The 14,767-nt window shown below is 43.1% G+C and overlaps 1 protein-coding gene across 1 annotated transcript; it reads left to right on the top strand.

Moving 5' to 3' along the window:
* The first annotated feature begins 986 nt into the window (after positions 1–986).
* Positions 987–14,566, top strand: ndp (norrin cystine knot growth factor NDP). Its single transcript, XM_088605489.1, has 3 exons — positions 987–1,143; positions 8,443–8,804; positions 12,218–14,566. The coding sequence occupies exons 2-3, from the start codon at positions 8,613–8,615 to the stop codon at positions 12,440–12,442; spliced, it is 417 nt and encodes a 138-aa protein (XP_088461615.1). The 5' UTR covers positions 987–1,143; positions 8,443–8,612; the 3' UTR covers positions 12,443–14,566.
* The last annotated feature ends 201 nt before the right edge of the window (positions 14,567–14,767 follow it).

Raw genomic sequence — 14,767 nt, 5'->3', positions numbered from 1 at the left:
GCAATGTACGTACCATCTCATCACAAACCAGTCTAGACACCATAGAGTCAAGGAAGATGTGCTTCTGTGCATAGCTGGGCTGTTTCAAAGAGCTTTGAGGAACTAGAGGGGGCTGAGAGATAAGTGTTAAAGTAGAGTGACTACCATTGTTGGTGTTTCCAGAGATCTGGGTACTATAGAGCAAGTTGACCTGCCTAGTAAAGTGTATTCAGTTAGTGTGGGCCTGAGACAGAGTTTAGGGGGGGCATTGAGTAAATTATGAGGAACTCTCTGCTTAAATTCACAAGAGTAGAGAGGAGGAGCACAGTCTTCCCCAAGGAGAATGCTAGGACCTCAGATGGAGTCGCAACACAGTAATTATGTGATGCCAGGCCATTGGAGACTGTTTTGTATTGTTTTAAGGTTGCAGTCCACTTAACCAGGTGAGTGCCTGACTGAAGCCCGAACCCGTAATCATAGAGGTCCAGCAGCTGCAGAATAAGTGCTTTTACTGGTTGGAGGCCCCTGTTATAATTCAATGCCTTGACAACATCCCACGGATTTTACCAGTTTGTGTGGCCATCGCATCGGATTGTTCTGCTCTCACAAGACAGCCTCACTGCACGGCTCTGTGAAAAGCTCAGCCGAAGAGGCTGGGCCAGCCAGTTGTTCCTAGATAAACAAATTTCTTTACAGTTTTATAACCTCCAACCCCATTAAAGACATGGTCTGCCTTTTGATTTGTTCTCAGATGACAGAGACTCGACACTCACGCTTTTGTGAGTGGAATCCCCATTTGTCTGGTGAGAATGTGTCAGTTGGAGTGTGCTGGCAACCCTGCCCGCGTGTGTGTGTGTGTGCGCGTGTGTGTGCGCGTGTCTCGCTGGGTATCATTCCTGTGTCACGTTTCCCATTTGACACCAGCTCTCAAAACAACAACGTCCACTTCTTTTTTTTTTTGTTTCCACTATAAAAGAAGGAAAGGCCATGTGACTGACAGGAGAAAAGGGGAGGGAGAGAGGGGAGGGAGGGAGGTAAGCTCAGACAGGAGATCAGAGCATGAGAGAAAGAAGCAGAGAGGCAACTGATGTCTGAGGGACTCTAGTTCAGTCCACGGTGCCCTTGCTGTAGCTGGATTTGCCCGCTATTGCAGTGAAGGAAGAGGTAAGTGAACTTCAAAAGCAGCGCCGTTTCTGCTTCCACACCAAGTTGCATGCAGCTTTATAGACTAATGTGCTCGTCCTGGTCATTAATCCATTCTCTTGCCAGACTTTGCTGTGATTACAGAGAATGCAGGGAATTCCGAATTTGGAGTAAGCACTGAGACAAACAGATGTTCTGTGCCCCCCAAATTTAAAGAGGGCTCTATCTCAGAAATGAAATAAATCTCCACAGTTTATATGTTTTAATCCAAATACTGTATACAGTATATCTGTACATTCTAGTTTCTAAGATGATTGGAGTTTAAAAGGGGGTTCAACTTACAAAAGACAAATTTGTATTTTTCGTAACAAATAATTTTTTGGATGTGAAAAGTTAAATATGTTGGCCACCAGAAAGCTGTACATGGCTCATTAACGAGATCCATAAATCGTGATAATTTTAGACCGGGCACTAGGAATATGTATGAGGACAGACCCACAAGGTACATTTAATTGGTACTGTATGTTAAGATGACAATGTTTCTAATGCGCTCTGGTAAATAGGACTGTGCAGAGAGTACCTAGGCACTGTATATCTTCAGAGGCTGTATTAAAAACAAGCTGGCTTATTGCTAAGAAAGCGCTTACGGGCTGCAGTTAATGCCAGATTTACAGTATCCTTAGTTACTTGGAGGAGTTAAGCGTGCTTTAAATATGAACTAAGGTTCAGTTATAAGAAGTATGGAGTTATGAAGGAAAACAGTCTTTGAAATGAGTGGACAGGTACCATGTTTCTATGCATTTCACTTAAGTTGTCATCCTACACTTGTACGCCATCCAGTCCTTATAGGTTCATATTGCACTGTTAATATTCTCATGGAGGTGGCATGGTGGCACAGCGAGGAAGCCTCACAGTGCTGGGGTCCCAGGTTCATTTCCAGAGCTGGTGTGCTTCTGTATGGAGTTTGTACAGTATGTTCTCCCCGTGTTTTTGTGCGTTTCCTCTGGGTGCTCCAGTTTCCTCCCATAGACCAAAGACATACTAGTACCTGTAGGTTAGGTGGCTTCTGGGAAAATGTGCCCAGCTGTGAGTGTGTACCCTTTGTGCCCTGCAATGGACTGGTGTCCTGCCTTGTGCCTGCTGCTTGCTAGATTAGGCTCCAACTCCCCCACAACTCTGTATTGGATAAAAGTGGCAGAAAATGGATGGGTAAATGTTCTCATGGGTGTGAAAGTTTTCCATCATAGAGAAGGGTCTCCTGGAGGACTTGTCCAGCTGCTATAGTCACTACCTTCACTGTCGCCGACAGCCACAGCGGCAGGTGTCTCTTCTCGCTGTATGTAATTAAACTGTCCTCTCCACTGATCACAGCGGCACTTTGTCTCACTGTTCAAAATACACCCGTTTTCACTTTGCGGAGCATTTTTAAGAAGGTCATTCTATCAAAACAAAAAATGAGGATTTTAAACAGTGGAGCATCTCCCCATCTCCCCAACCTCCTCATCCACCTCCCCCCCCCACCGTCTGATCACAAAACGGAAATAACAGAGACGGATAGGAAAGACTGCCCGGACAGCGCGGCACGCAGCCAAACTGAGTTCAATTTCCAGGTGCTGGCTAAAATGCATGGAGAGGACAAGTGCTTGAACTTCAAGCACTTGAGCATGACTTGAACAGAGGAGCCCTTCTGGTGTTAAAGAGCACATTGCATATTCTTGCCTCTGTAAAGCCAAAATTGGAAGGCCAGCATTAGCTGGGCAGCCAGCTGCCATTGGCTGCAGTGTGAGCTACAATCCGTTGTTTGTTCTGGCTTTATCTTTCGGGATATATTTAGGACCCAGCTTAGCTCTCCAGCACCGCAGTCTGCGGAGTGTGGCGTCTGATGCAGTGGAGATGGGGATTCACATGTCCCTCACGGGTCACTGAGGTGCCACGTGGCTCTGTGAGGAATCTGCCCTTTGGTTATTAAAAGCCTGTGAAACAATAGGGGACTAAATGAGCAGAAACAAAGACAGGACCACTTGGCTGGGCTAAGGAGGTTGAAACAAGCCAGCCGTGGACCCGACTGACTGCTCAAAGCCAGCCGTCGGCACATTCATCAAACAGCTCCTTCAGTTCAGCTGCTTGGAGTTCGGGACCCATTCTTTTTCCACTTTTTTCCCTTCAAATCGAGAATCCACGATTGTGTCAAGAGCCAACGGGATGCAGCCTTTGATTGGATTCATCTCTCTTTTCTCTCCGTTCCTCCATCTTAATGAACACAGTACAATATCTGAGTGGCATACCTCTGTATGGGCCGAACAATATGTTCAGAGAGATTTTTAAAATATAGTGCTCATAGAAATCCTTAAAATTGGTATTTAAAAAGTTTTCTGACTTCAGTTAATTTCAGACTGCCACAAATAATCTTTTATTGGAAGAATCATGTGGTTCTTATGGGCAGCACCAAAAGCTCAGAACCACCGAAAAAGTAACAGTAAGTGTTGTATTAAAGCAGTTTCACATATTGTTTATATTAAAGTCTTTAACACTGTTGAATATACTGTTATCAATCACAACATGAAGAATATTAGATCCTTTAACAGAAATCCGGAGGGTCCACTTATTGTGACTCCCGCACTGTTTAATGCCTGGGCAAAATTAGCCAAGCTCACAAAGCTCATTTCTATTTCCTTCACATACTGTAATTCAGATTCACTGTGATGGATGGGCATCCTGTCCAGGGAGTATCCTACCTTGCGCCAGTTGCTTGCCAGGAAAGGCTCCAGCTCCCCCGCGACCCTGAAGTGGATAAAGTGGGTAGAAAATGGATGGATGAACAATTTAGATTCAGGACTTGTGCAAAACCAGGACTCGTACCAACTAAGGCAAAAGCAAGGGTGAGCATTAGACAATATCGGCCATGTTTACAGAACTTCATTGGCCTTGTGACGTGCTCTTATGAAAGAGAAAAAAACACTTCTGTAACTCCTCTTACAACTTCAAAAAAGGGTGTCAACTGCTTTTAGAGACCCCTGAAAAGATTGATGTGGCATTTATAATTTCACAGTGATTTTCTTTCTGTTTTGGTTAAAGCAGGTGTAATGCTTCGGGTCATCACTCTTTCATGACTGTGGTCAAGTGTGTTTTGACAACCACAGGGACAATAGCTGGAGCAGGTCAGGTAGCACTTTCCACTCCTATTGTCTGGAACTTTTCTTGCTTCTTTTGATGCAAACTCCAGTATTTGCAGTTCAGAAAAGAGGAAACCAGGGACTCTGTCCACTTTTTCAACAGTCCTTATAGAGGAATTCTAATGTTTAACGGGAGTATCACCCCCTCTCCCTCCTCCCCCCATAATGAGCGTGTCTGAGGAAAAGTGCTGAGGTCAAAGGCCTCACCGTCTGCCCCACTGCTGTGGTTCTGGCCGAGTGAATGAACAAACACGGGCGATAAATCGGACCTCCGCGGTCCTCGCCACAAGAGCTCCTGACAGCCAGGAGTTGATGAAGGACACTAATGTTAACAGAGTCTCCACGCACCGGCCCAGGCCGTGCGAGGTTCTGACCTGCGAGCACGTTTTGAATTTCAGGAATTTCACAGTCCTCGTACCCACTCAGTCCCAGGCCCCTTTCCAGCTCGGTTATTGTCTGCGAGGATCAAACACAATCAAAAAGTAGCGGACTGTTTGCACTCCTGCCTGGGTATCTGGGGACGGATCATTTCCAAAAACTATTCCAGCACTGCAGACCTCATGCTAAGTACCCCTTCTGTGCTTGTGTCTTGTATTTGTGAATGACTGTTGCTTCAGCTGGGGTGTGCTTTGGAAAACAGGACGCTTTGAACTCCGATCGAGTTCGATCCCATAAAAACGAACATTAATTTCCATGTATGGTTCATCCATCAAAGCTCAGACGGGCGAATTAATCCCCGGACAATAATACAAACACTAACATTGCTATTAAAGTTCAAATCTAGCCTACAATCATGTTCTGATTACAACAGTACATATTGAACATAATGAATCAGTCACTTTCCAGATGCCTCTTATACATCAGGAGCATTATTTGAAAGCAAACTAAACTCACACCAAACTTAGCTTGCGTAAGATGTTTTGATAATGAAGTGGTGGAGAGGCAGAGAAATAGCATATCCAAGATCTTCTTTGAAATTCATGTGATCTGTTTTGAATCCTGAACTTCTGCTGATTTTAATATGTACTACTAAGCAACAAAAGATAACTTGCAGTGATGGTGCCCACTTCAAGCCATGCTTTTACAAGGACATCCCTAAAGGTCTAGGGTGCTAAAGTCAGTACCTAATGTTACTAATCAGCTACACCAAAAGCAATATATTGAACAGAAAAGGTTAGGCAGGTGTTTAATTTGGCCTACTTTGTTCCGAACTGAGATACAAAACCATAAGCTAATTGTTAAATACACAACAAAGACTTAAAATAACACAAGATGGTAACTGTAGTTTGTACTCAGACAATGAAAAAGTGAAGATACAGCTGCTAGTTGTTGAAATACCGAGACTAACAATTGCTCTATAAATCTCGAGCAGTAGCAGGTGTAGGAAATTCTCAATCTGTACTGGAGACTGCCTTTATCTCATCTCTCCACTTCCCTGAACTGGTGCCCTGCAGGGAGGCACAGGAGAGAGTTAACCTCCCACTCTGTAGCTTTAGAGAGACTTAGCTGACCTGCCTTCCATTCATAACTGGACTGTGATGTCAGCCTTTTAGTGCATGTAGATGTGTGTGCGCAGACTGTATATATATCTAGCAGTAAACTGCTCTAGTGGCACATTTAAGGGATGAAACTGAGTACTCAAGCCTTCAATTACTTACATACCCCCTCAGATCACTTCAGATATACCAGAGGATTATATTATCAGTGGTGTGAAAATACCAGTTTACTTTTATAACTTTAAAATCAGTATGTGCTACAGATCTGTACACAAGGGGAGAAAGAAAGTGGAGATAATGCATTATATTATATACAGGAATATACAATATGGGCATCAGTAATTTACTTAAAGTCTCAACTAGTATTCTCTTTTATTTTATCATTGTAATATGATTGTTAGAAATACACGTCATTTAGCATTTTTCACATAATCAAATCATGATCAGAGTCTTTAAAAACCCGATTGACTCAAATAGCTCAAGGTAAACTATACACGAGCAGTCAATATCAATCTCAGAAGTCAATCCATCTCATTTACCAATCTAATACAACCAACACATTGTCAGGTGTTCATTGTCATTAACATCATGTGTTCCTTTACACATCCAGAAAGCTAAAAGGTTGATTTTTCCAACCAACCATTTTCTAACTGCTTTATCTAATTTAGGGTTGCAGGAAAGACAGAGCCTATTCCAGTAAGCAACAAGCATGAAGCAGGGTACACCCTGGACGGGACACCTGTCTATTGCAGGGCACACACAGACACAAATATGCACATAATCATTGTAGGGTCAATTTTCCTAGAAGCCAATTAACCTATTAGTAGGCCTTTGGACTGTAGGAGGAAACCAGAGTTCCCAGAAGAAACCTATGAAAACACAGGGAAAACATATGAATTTCAGGCTGATAGCACACCAGGTCCGGAATTGAACCTAGAGCCCCAGCACTGCAAGGCAGTAATGATAACCTTTGTGCCATAGTGCCACCCTCTATAGTGGTTTATACTATAAACCCTTAACTTAAAACAAAAAGGCTAAAATCACAATAGAAGATTGTGTTTGAAAAGACCAGATTTAGTGAGAAGAACAGAACTATGCAAAAAGTCTAAAGACTTTTGACCAGAATTTATGTTATCTCTAAACTGTGGCAGTTGGCTCTAATGTTGCCAAGCTCTATAAATTATAATTAAATACATATTGTCATCATAAGGTTCTTAAAAAGGAACCATGAAATGGAACAACCAGATAGAAACCCTATTATCCAGAACACTGTTCTTAATTATTTTTATAAACTATGTTCACATTCCAGTTTGGAAAACAATCCTTTTTTTCCTCAGTTAAAGAAACAGATACTTCATACTGTACTTTTTGTTAGCCTATCAATCATTGCTGTATGTCGTGATTGTGAAGAAAACCACTGAAAAGCACACAATGTGTATCTTCAGTTACTCCATATAGACTTTCATTTGCTGTACCACTCTCTATGAATCACGGATGGATTGATAAGAATTGCCTCAGAAACCTTTTGACTTCTAATGCTCATTAGTGCTTATATTCACCAGGCAGATGTGGACTCAAATTCCAGATTAGATACTGCTGTTGAACCCTTGGCAAAGTACTACACTCAGGCCCCTCCACTCAAAACCTTGTTATATAAATGGGCCTCCAGATCATTGCTATAAGCATGTTTGTTCTCAATTAACCTACCTGCTTCGATACAGGGATAAACTGACCTGTTTTTGCAGGAAAAGAATTTGAGGGATATTAATTCAATATAACATTTTGCTTCAATATAATAAAACCTGGGGATAAACTGAATGAGGAATGAAACACTTACAAAGGGGGTATTATAGTCTCTATTTTTTTACAAAATAATGCAAATTTCCTCCAGATACAGTGGTGGGCTCCAAGGACTGAGGCTCAGTTACATTCCATCTAGCAGGGCTTATTTGTACTGGCTTTCTTTCAGTATGTCTTATAAAGCACCATGCTAGCAACAGCATCTCCGTCCTGCTTCGGTTAGCGTTTACTTAACATGTATGCCATTGTAAAGAGGACAAAAAATGTAGATATCCTGTGAAAAGAACTACATTTATCTGCTGGCTGCCAGCTGATCTGTTGTCATGAGAGGACTTGTTCTGAGAGCCAGCTCCTTTTAGTGAAAAACTCATTCCTGGGAAGCCAGCTAGCTCCAGGATGTTTATTAACATATCACATTTCTTTTTTCAGGGTAATAAAAACATTTTGTTCGGTCGGACTGTTAAAATTAAAACCGGGAGGTACTGCCAACGTGCTTCGCACATCATCCCATAACCCATTCGCCCCTTTTCCCAGACACCGAAACAGTCGCCTCTTCTGACTGGGCAGAAACAGGGCAGGAGCCATGAGTTGAGCTTCAGAGTCCTGTCTTGGAAAGACTCAAACTTGCCCTTTTCTTCCATTTGCTCATTGACCTTTTTAAACCGCCTTACAGCTTCACAGGCTGCGCAACAGCTGCCAGTACTAATCGCTTCAGAAACTGCCCAAACACCACTTTCCTTCGTAGTTTATTGACAGTGATAGTGGTGCAGGCTGTGTGTGAAGTTAAAGATTTTGGGGAAATGGTTTCATTCGATCCTGACTAGCCCGTCGGCGCCATCCTATTGTTGCAGGGCCCGGCAAGCCGGACAGGGAGAGATGGAGAAGCGCGCTGAACGGACCTCAGCCCGGTTCTGGTGTCCAGCCCCGGTCTCTGGTGTTCAGGGGAGAGAACCACGCAGTCCCTTGTAAAGGAGAGCCTGGGACTGGGACTGCAGGCTCACGCTGAGGGGGGTGGGGGAGAATGAAAAACACCAGCCCTCTCGGACGCCCTGGCATCGTGCTCTTGTTGATCGTCTGCCCACTGCTCGGGATGCTGGGATGCACAGCAAGCAAGCCAGAAAACCGGAATCTCAGCGAGACAGACCCGGACAGATGCATGCGGCACCACTTCGTGGAGACCATCAGCCACCCTTATTACAAATGCAACTCAAAGGTAAGAAACCCACCAGGGAAAACTTACAGTGAGGAAAACAGTTCTGCGGAAGTACAATAAAATGAACAAGTCTCCTTCCTGCATGAGCATGAAGCCATTCACACGAAAAAAAGGACTAATTGCTGGGTCCTAACAGTTGTGTAGCACATACTGTATATAGTGTGTCATTGTCCAAATGGTTAATTTCAGTGTGGCTAAGCTTTGTGTTTTATTGGAACAAGTAATAGGTGTATTCCATGCTGAAAAAAAGAAGAAAGAAAACACAACGTTTCGGCCGTGGAGCCTTCTTCAGGTGTGAGCTGCCTCCCACGGCCGAAACGTTGTGTTTTCTTTCTTCTTTTTTTCAGCATGGAATAAACCTATTACTTGTTCCTTTGCAGCCTACACATGCTGACGCAGCTACCGACCTGAACTACTTTGTGTTTTATTGGCTATAAAAAAACATTCTTCATAGTATTTGTCTGTTTCAGTACAATATGCTGCATGTCCTCCAGTCGCTAGTATATAATTTTTGTTAACAGCTCCCTGTTATCTAAGCTATCCCAGAACTCAGCTGGCCTTGAATCTGGAAATATACAATTTCAAGGGTAGTAGTCGCATTTCCTTCCTTTTCACTGATGCTCTCCATTACTTCCAAAGTGACTTTTAGTCATCAATATTGATAAAAGTAAATAATAAATTGCATTTACGTGGGGTCCCTAAATGCTCAAGGGCAGGGGGAAGCTACGAGTCTTGCTGCCCTGCAGATACAGCAGGGAAGTGCCTGAATGTCATTCTGGAAACACTGCATCCGTCACAGGACTCACTCGGTTGTTGTTCCTGGTGAGGAGACATCACCCCCTGGGCATCTGGGGAGTGTGGTGGGCCTCTAAAAGTTTGAGCTGCCCATGAGTGATTGAGACCTTGGTGTGGCCGTCATCACACAGCACAGAAAAGCCAAAGCCCATTTAACGCAATGTGCAAAAGAACTGCACAGCGGAGGGCTTTGGTGTAAATTCATATCGAACCGCAGTTTTGGCCACAAACGGTTGTGTTCAGTCTCTCGGAAAGGTGATCCCTAGCGGACATTTTTCCTGTGACGTTCAACCATATTCAATTACAGTACATGTGCTTCTGCTACCTAAGAATTGCAGTAGGGACATTTTGGGCTTCCAAACCTCTCCGTCGTGCTGCTTCACAATAGGGACTACCTGTGAAATAGCGCTGTATCCTAAAAATAAAAGCCTCCAGCGACATCTGTGCTGCAGCTGTTGTCACTCTGCCACATGCGTATGTTTCTATGCTATAACACCACATTGCTATTGCTTTACCAGTCTCCATGGGATGAAAGGTGAAGATATTTCTGCATCTGCTGTTTCACAATATGTTTCAATGGCTCCTTATTTAGGCAATGTCTCCTATAACACAGCACCTTACCCTGGCTCATTGGTGGCTTCTCTCTTCTTCCCTTGACCTCAGTGATCTGTGTGCTGTTGTCTGCAGTGACCACTCTCTTTATTCAAATGCTGTTGGCAAAAATTATTCAAAATCATCGTGTCCTCCTCATGCGCGGGCTCAGCCAAAGAAAAATAATCAATGTAACTCCCATGTAAAGATCCAATTGCACTGCATCTATTTCACACCCATTTCAACTGCTTCACCTTGAGCAAAGGCCTGCGGGAGGTGGCCCACTGTGTTGGAAGATCCTATTGCTTTGGTTAATGTTGGCATTTACAGCCACAACAGTAAACAACATGCCCCATTGATTCACATCGCAATGTGTCCCGAAATGATACAATCGAGATCATTTTGTTCTTACAGTTCCTGTGCTGCACCCAAAGGTCAACACCACATCTTCTTTCAAGATGACATTGTCTGCATGGGGGTTTTAGTCATGATCTGTTATTCAGCAGATGCTTTCATCTCAAGTATTTTGTACAGAGACTAGGGGTGGACTCTAGAGTCACTTCAAAGTTACAATTCATCCATAGCTGAGAGCACAGAGAGTTCAGGATGACACACACAGTGATTTGGCCTGGACAATTTCTGAATTGATCCCTTTTCTTTACCCAATGCACTACGCAATCTTCCACCCAGCCTCAAAAACAACTTTATTACAGAGATTGAATCAGAGCCTAGAAAACACAGGGCATCTACAGTACATACACACACCCCTGTATATCTGGTCATCATGTCTTTGGATTGTGGGAGGAAACTGGAGCAACAAAAAGCACACATAGACAACATGCAAACTCCACGCAGAAGACATCCCATGGCTGCCATCGCACCCAGGACCCAAGAGCTGAGACAGCAGTGTTAACTTCTCAAAATGGCTGTATGAAAGCTCATGTATAGCAATCAGTCAAAAAAAATCATTCAGACAGAAGACATGTATTGAAAATCATGGGAAGCTAGAAGACATTTAGACCACAACACTGTTCATTATTGAACAGTGCACTGGGTAAGCATTGTCAGCGAAATCTAATGCTAACTCATCCTTTTGGGCCTATTTACGGTGCTCCTTATTGTCCTTCCTCTTCCCAATATAGATTCTGGTTTTAGGGGGAATACCCAAACTGCTACCAGGCCCCTGTTACATCTGTCATATAATTATTATGTGTGCCAGAGATAGGTACTGGGAGTGTATATCTCCTGGGTTCGCAGTTTAATGCAGAGTTTAACCAGATGGCCTTGGCCCATGAGCTTGGACGAATGTGAAATGTTTGTGAAGATAGAGGGTTTGTGTTTGTAGACTGCATTCTGAAAAAAAATCAATACACGACGATGGAGTAAGTAGAGGCACACAGCATACATGTCTTTTTTAAATATGATACAAGGTGTTTGTGATATAAAATTCAGTGGTGCAGTGGTTAGCACGGCTGCCTTGTAGCACTGGGGTCCTGGGCTCAATTCTAGATTTGAGGTGCTGTGTGGAGTTCGTATGTTCTCCCTATGTTTGTGTGAATTTCCTCCCACAGTCCAAAGACATGCTGGTAGGTTAGCTGGATTTTGGGGAAAGTGGCCCTTGAGTGTGTGGGTGTCTGCCCTTGGCGGGCTGATGTCCTGTGCAGGGTGCACCCATTGCTTGTTGTGATAGACTCCGGCCCTGAACTGGAAGAAGCAGTTAGTAAATGGATGGATGGATGTACTGTACTGTAAGAGCAGTGTGTTAATGCTTTCTATTGTTCTCATAAACTTCATCATCACCTTTGTCAGACAGTGCAAATAATTCATAATATAATTCTTTAATGTTACAATATTACATTTACTAGGATCACTTGAGATACAGTACCATGATGCACAATAAAGTTAACACAGATTGAAAAACAGGACCTTCTGTAAAACTGCAGTGAATAATGCAGATGATTCACCAACTGACAAAGATCAGCATAGAGATGACAGGGTTGAACTGTCTCTGTCTTCTGGCTCTACAGATGGTCCTCCTGGCCAGGTGCGAGGGGCACTGTGGCCACACGTCGCGGTCGGACCCCCTGGTCTCTTTCAGCTCCATGCTCAAGCAGCCCTTCCGGAGCACCTGCTTCTGCTGTCGGCCCCACACCTCCAAACTGAAGGCGGTGCGCCTGCGTTGCTCGGGCGGGACACGTGTCACCGCCACATACCGCTACATCCTGGCCTGCGCCTGTGAGGAGTGCAGCTAACTGCGGGAGGAAGGTTCTGGAACAACCCTTCAGCTGCACTGGCAACAGCCATCCAGCAGGCGACAGTTTCTGTGGAGCCTGGGCGACTGGCTGCCAGAGCCTTTTTTATTTGTCCTCAAACGTTTTGTTGATAAAAACAAATTTAACTTCATAAAAGAACTGCAAAAAAAAAGTTTTATAGCCAAAATCTTCAAAAACTGTTGGATGAAAAAAAAACATTATTAGTTCCAGCGTCAAACCTGGGGCTTTTACTCAGACTTGGGTGACAAAAGGCCGAGAGGCATAATAGTTTTCCCACAAAGCCCAAAGAAGAGACACTAGGACTCAATTGAGTCATAATTTGTATTTTAATCATTTTCATTTTACTCATCAAAAGGCTGTATGCATTTTGGGGAAACACAAATTAAAAGTTTTCACCATGGCATAGGCCTTACAATGCAGAAGGCCGGATAAACAATGCAGCGCTAGGGTGACAGGGTTGTGTTTTCTTCAGCTTAGTGTGGAGAAGCAGTGGTTTGCAAGACAGCGTTCTGCCACAGACACTGATACAGCACTGCAGACTACACATGCTCTGATTGGCCTCTGTGGGGATTTTGCTTTTTTCAACACCTGCGAGACAATTTCGGTTATGCATTAGGGAAAGCTGGTTTGCTTGTTAAGTGGCAGAGCTAGAAGATGGATCAGTTCAGCCCCAACGAGACGTTCCTGGGGTGGCTGGTGTGCACACTGCAAAAGACTTGAGGCAAAAGGCTGCTACCTGTTCTGACTGGGGACAAACAGACCAGTATCCAACACAGGCCAGTGCGATTGCTTTTTCCACAAGATGGTGGCTTTGTTCCTGTTCAAGCCACGTTCTGGACACCGAAAACTATTTTTGTAAAAATCCCCTCAGAAATGTCTGGATCCGTGACTGAGGAAGACTATTGTATAGAAAGTCTCAAATAAAATGGCAGCAGCGTTTACAAAGACTTTTTCCTCCAGTTAAATGATGCTGTTTTGTTGCCCAAAATGCGATGGGATTTTACTGCATTGGGAAAGTTGTTCAACACTGTCTTGAGAACATGAACAATTTTCTAGGTAGTGTTTTGAAATACATCTCCGGAAATAAACTGCAACCAGTTAACGTGTGTATCATTGACATGCAAGGTTGGAATTCTACCTATGACACTTTACACAGTAGCTTTGCTAGTACAGCCTCCACCCGACCTGATTTGGTGAAATGTCAGGTGGGATTCCTATTTGTTTGTATCATGATAAATCTTTGTAGACTAGGATTCAACATACAGTATACCAAAATTATTCTAACACTTTCCCAGTATTTCTGAATAACAGATGTCGTCTACTGGGACTCTGGCCTAGTATTCTCTGGTTTCTGTTGTCCTCTTACTGTATATATTGTGGCTTTTCAAATCAAAGTAATAAAAGTATTTGACTAGATGTTATGAACTATTAAGAACAATGTTAAGAATATGAAGCGGACCACCTTATCTTAGTTAAAAGCGACACACTGAGAAACATGTGTATTGTGGTCTTATGAGTGTGCAGATTAGTGCAGTAAATGCTGTCAAATGTATTGCACAGATATTGCCATTAAAGGGAAACTCCACCTCCAAAAGTATCTGATTTTATTTGAAATGATGGCAACTGAGATATTATAGGTATGAGGTGAAAGACTGAGATATTTAATAACCAGGAATTATTATGTCAAAGTATGTGCTGATGCCATTTCCATGTGTAATGTTCCACATGTAAGATTACAAGCCACTATTAAAACATGCTGTCCTCAGCTTAAGATAGGAGCTTTTTCAAATTTAACAGGGGATTGCTGTGATGGGAGATACTCATTGGAATTTGAGAAAAAGAAAGAGGAAGTTCTCAAGATTTATGCTCATGCACGTACATAAGCTCTGAATGACTGCACAGAGGATGGAGGGAGTGTGACCTACCACATCAATGGAAATCTTGACATTTGTTCTAGAAGGACCAAAAAATATCTGCAGACTAAATTAATGTATTATATAAATATTATATTTACATGTTGTGGTGTTATCCCTGGAGTTCCTCTTTCATCGCAAGGCATGAATTATGTGTTCAAATGCAGGATAAAATGCAGTATTTAACAAACAGCTATAGTCTGCCTCAGTGATTTGTAGCCATGTTCTTGGGGAGTCATAATGGTTTCTGGGTTTTCATTCCAGTTGAGCTCTTAATTACTTTACTGCATCAGTAATCACTTTTAATCCATCAAGTCCTTGATTCAGAAGAGGAGTTAACATGTTTTCCATTCTCTGTTCATAGAGTACTTAGGACTACATATAAAACCTG

This window comes from Lepisosteus platostomus, chromosome 2, assembly GCF_059453375.1.
Source record: "Lepisosteus platostomus isolate fLepPlt1 chromosome 2, fLepPlt1.hap1, whole genome shotgun sequence".
NCBI classification, from domain to species: domain Eukaryota; kingdom Metazoa; phylum Chordata; class Actinopteri; order Semionotiformes; family Lepisosteidae; genus Lepisosteus; species Lepisosteus platostomus.
This window is presented reverse-complemented; position numbering and strand designations above follow the sequence as displayed.

Bases quoted from the DNA above. Each gene is read 5' to 3' on its own strand.
- ndp (XM_088605489.1), top strand. From the start codon at position 8,613: ATGAAAAACACCAGCCCTCTCGGACGCCCTGGCATCGTGCTCTTGTTG. The intron at 8,805-12,217 runs GTAAGAAACCCA...CTGGCTCTACAG, and splicing joins ATTACAAATGCAACTCAAAG to ATGGTCCTCCTGGCCAGGTG.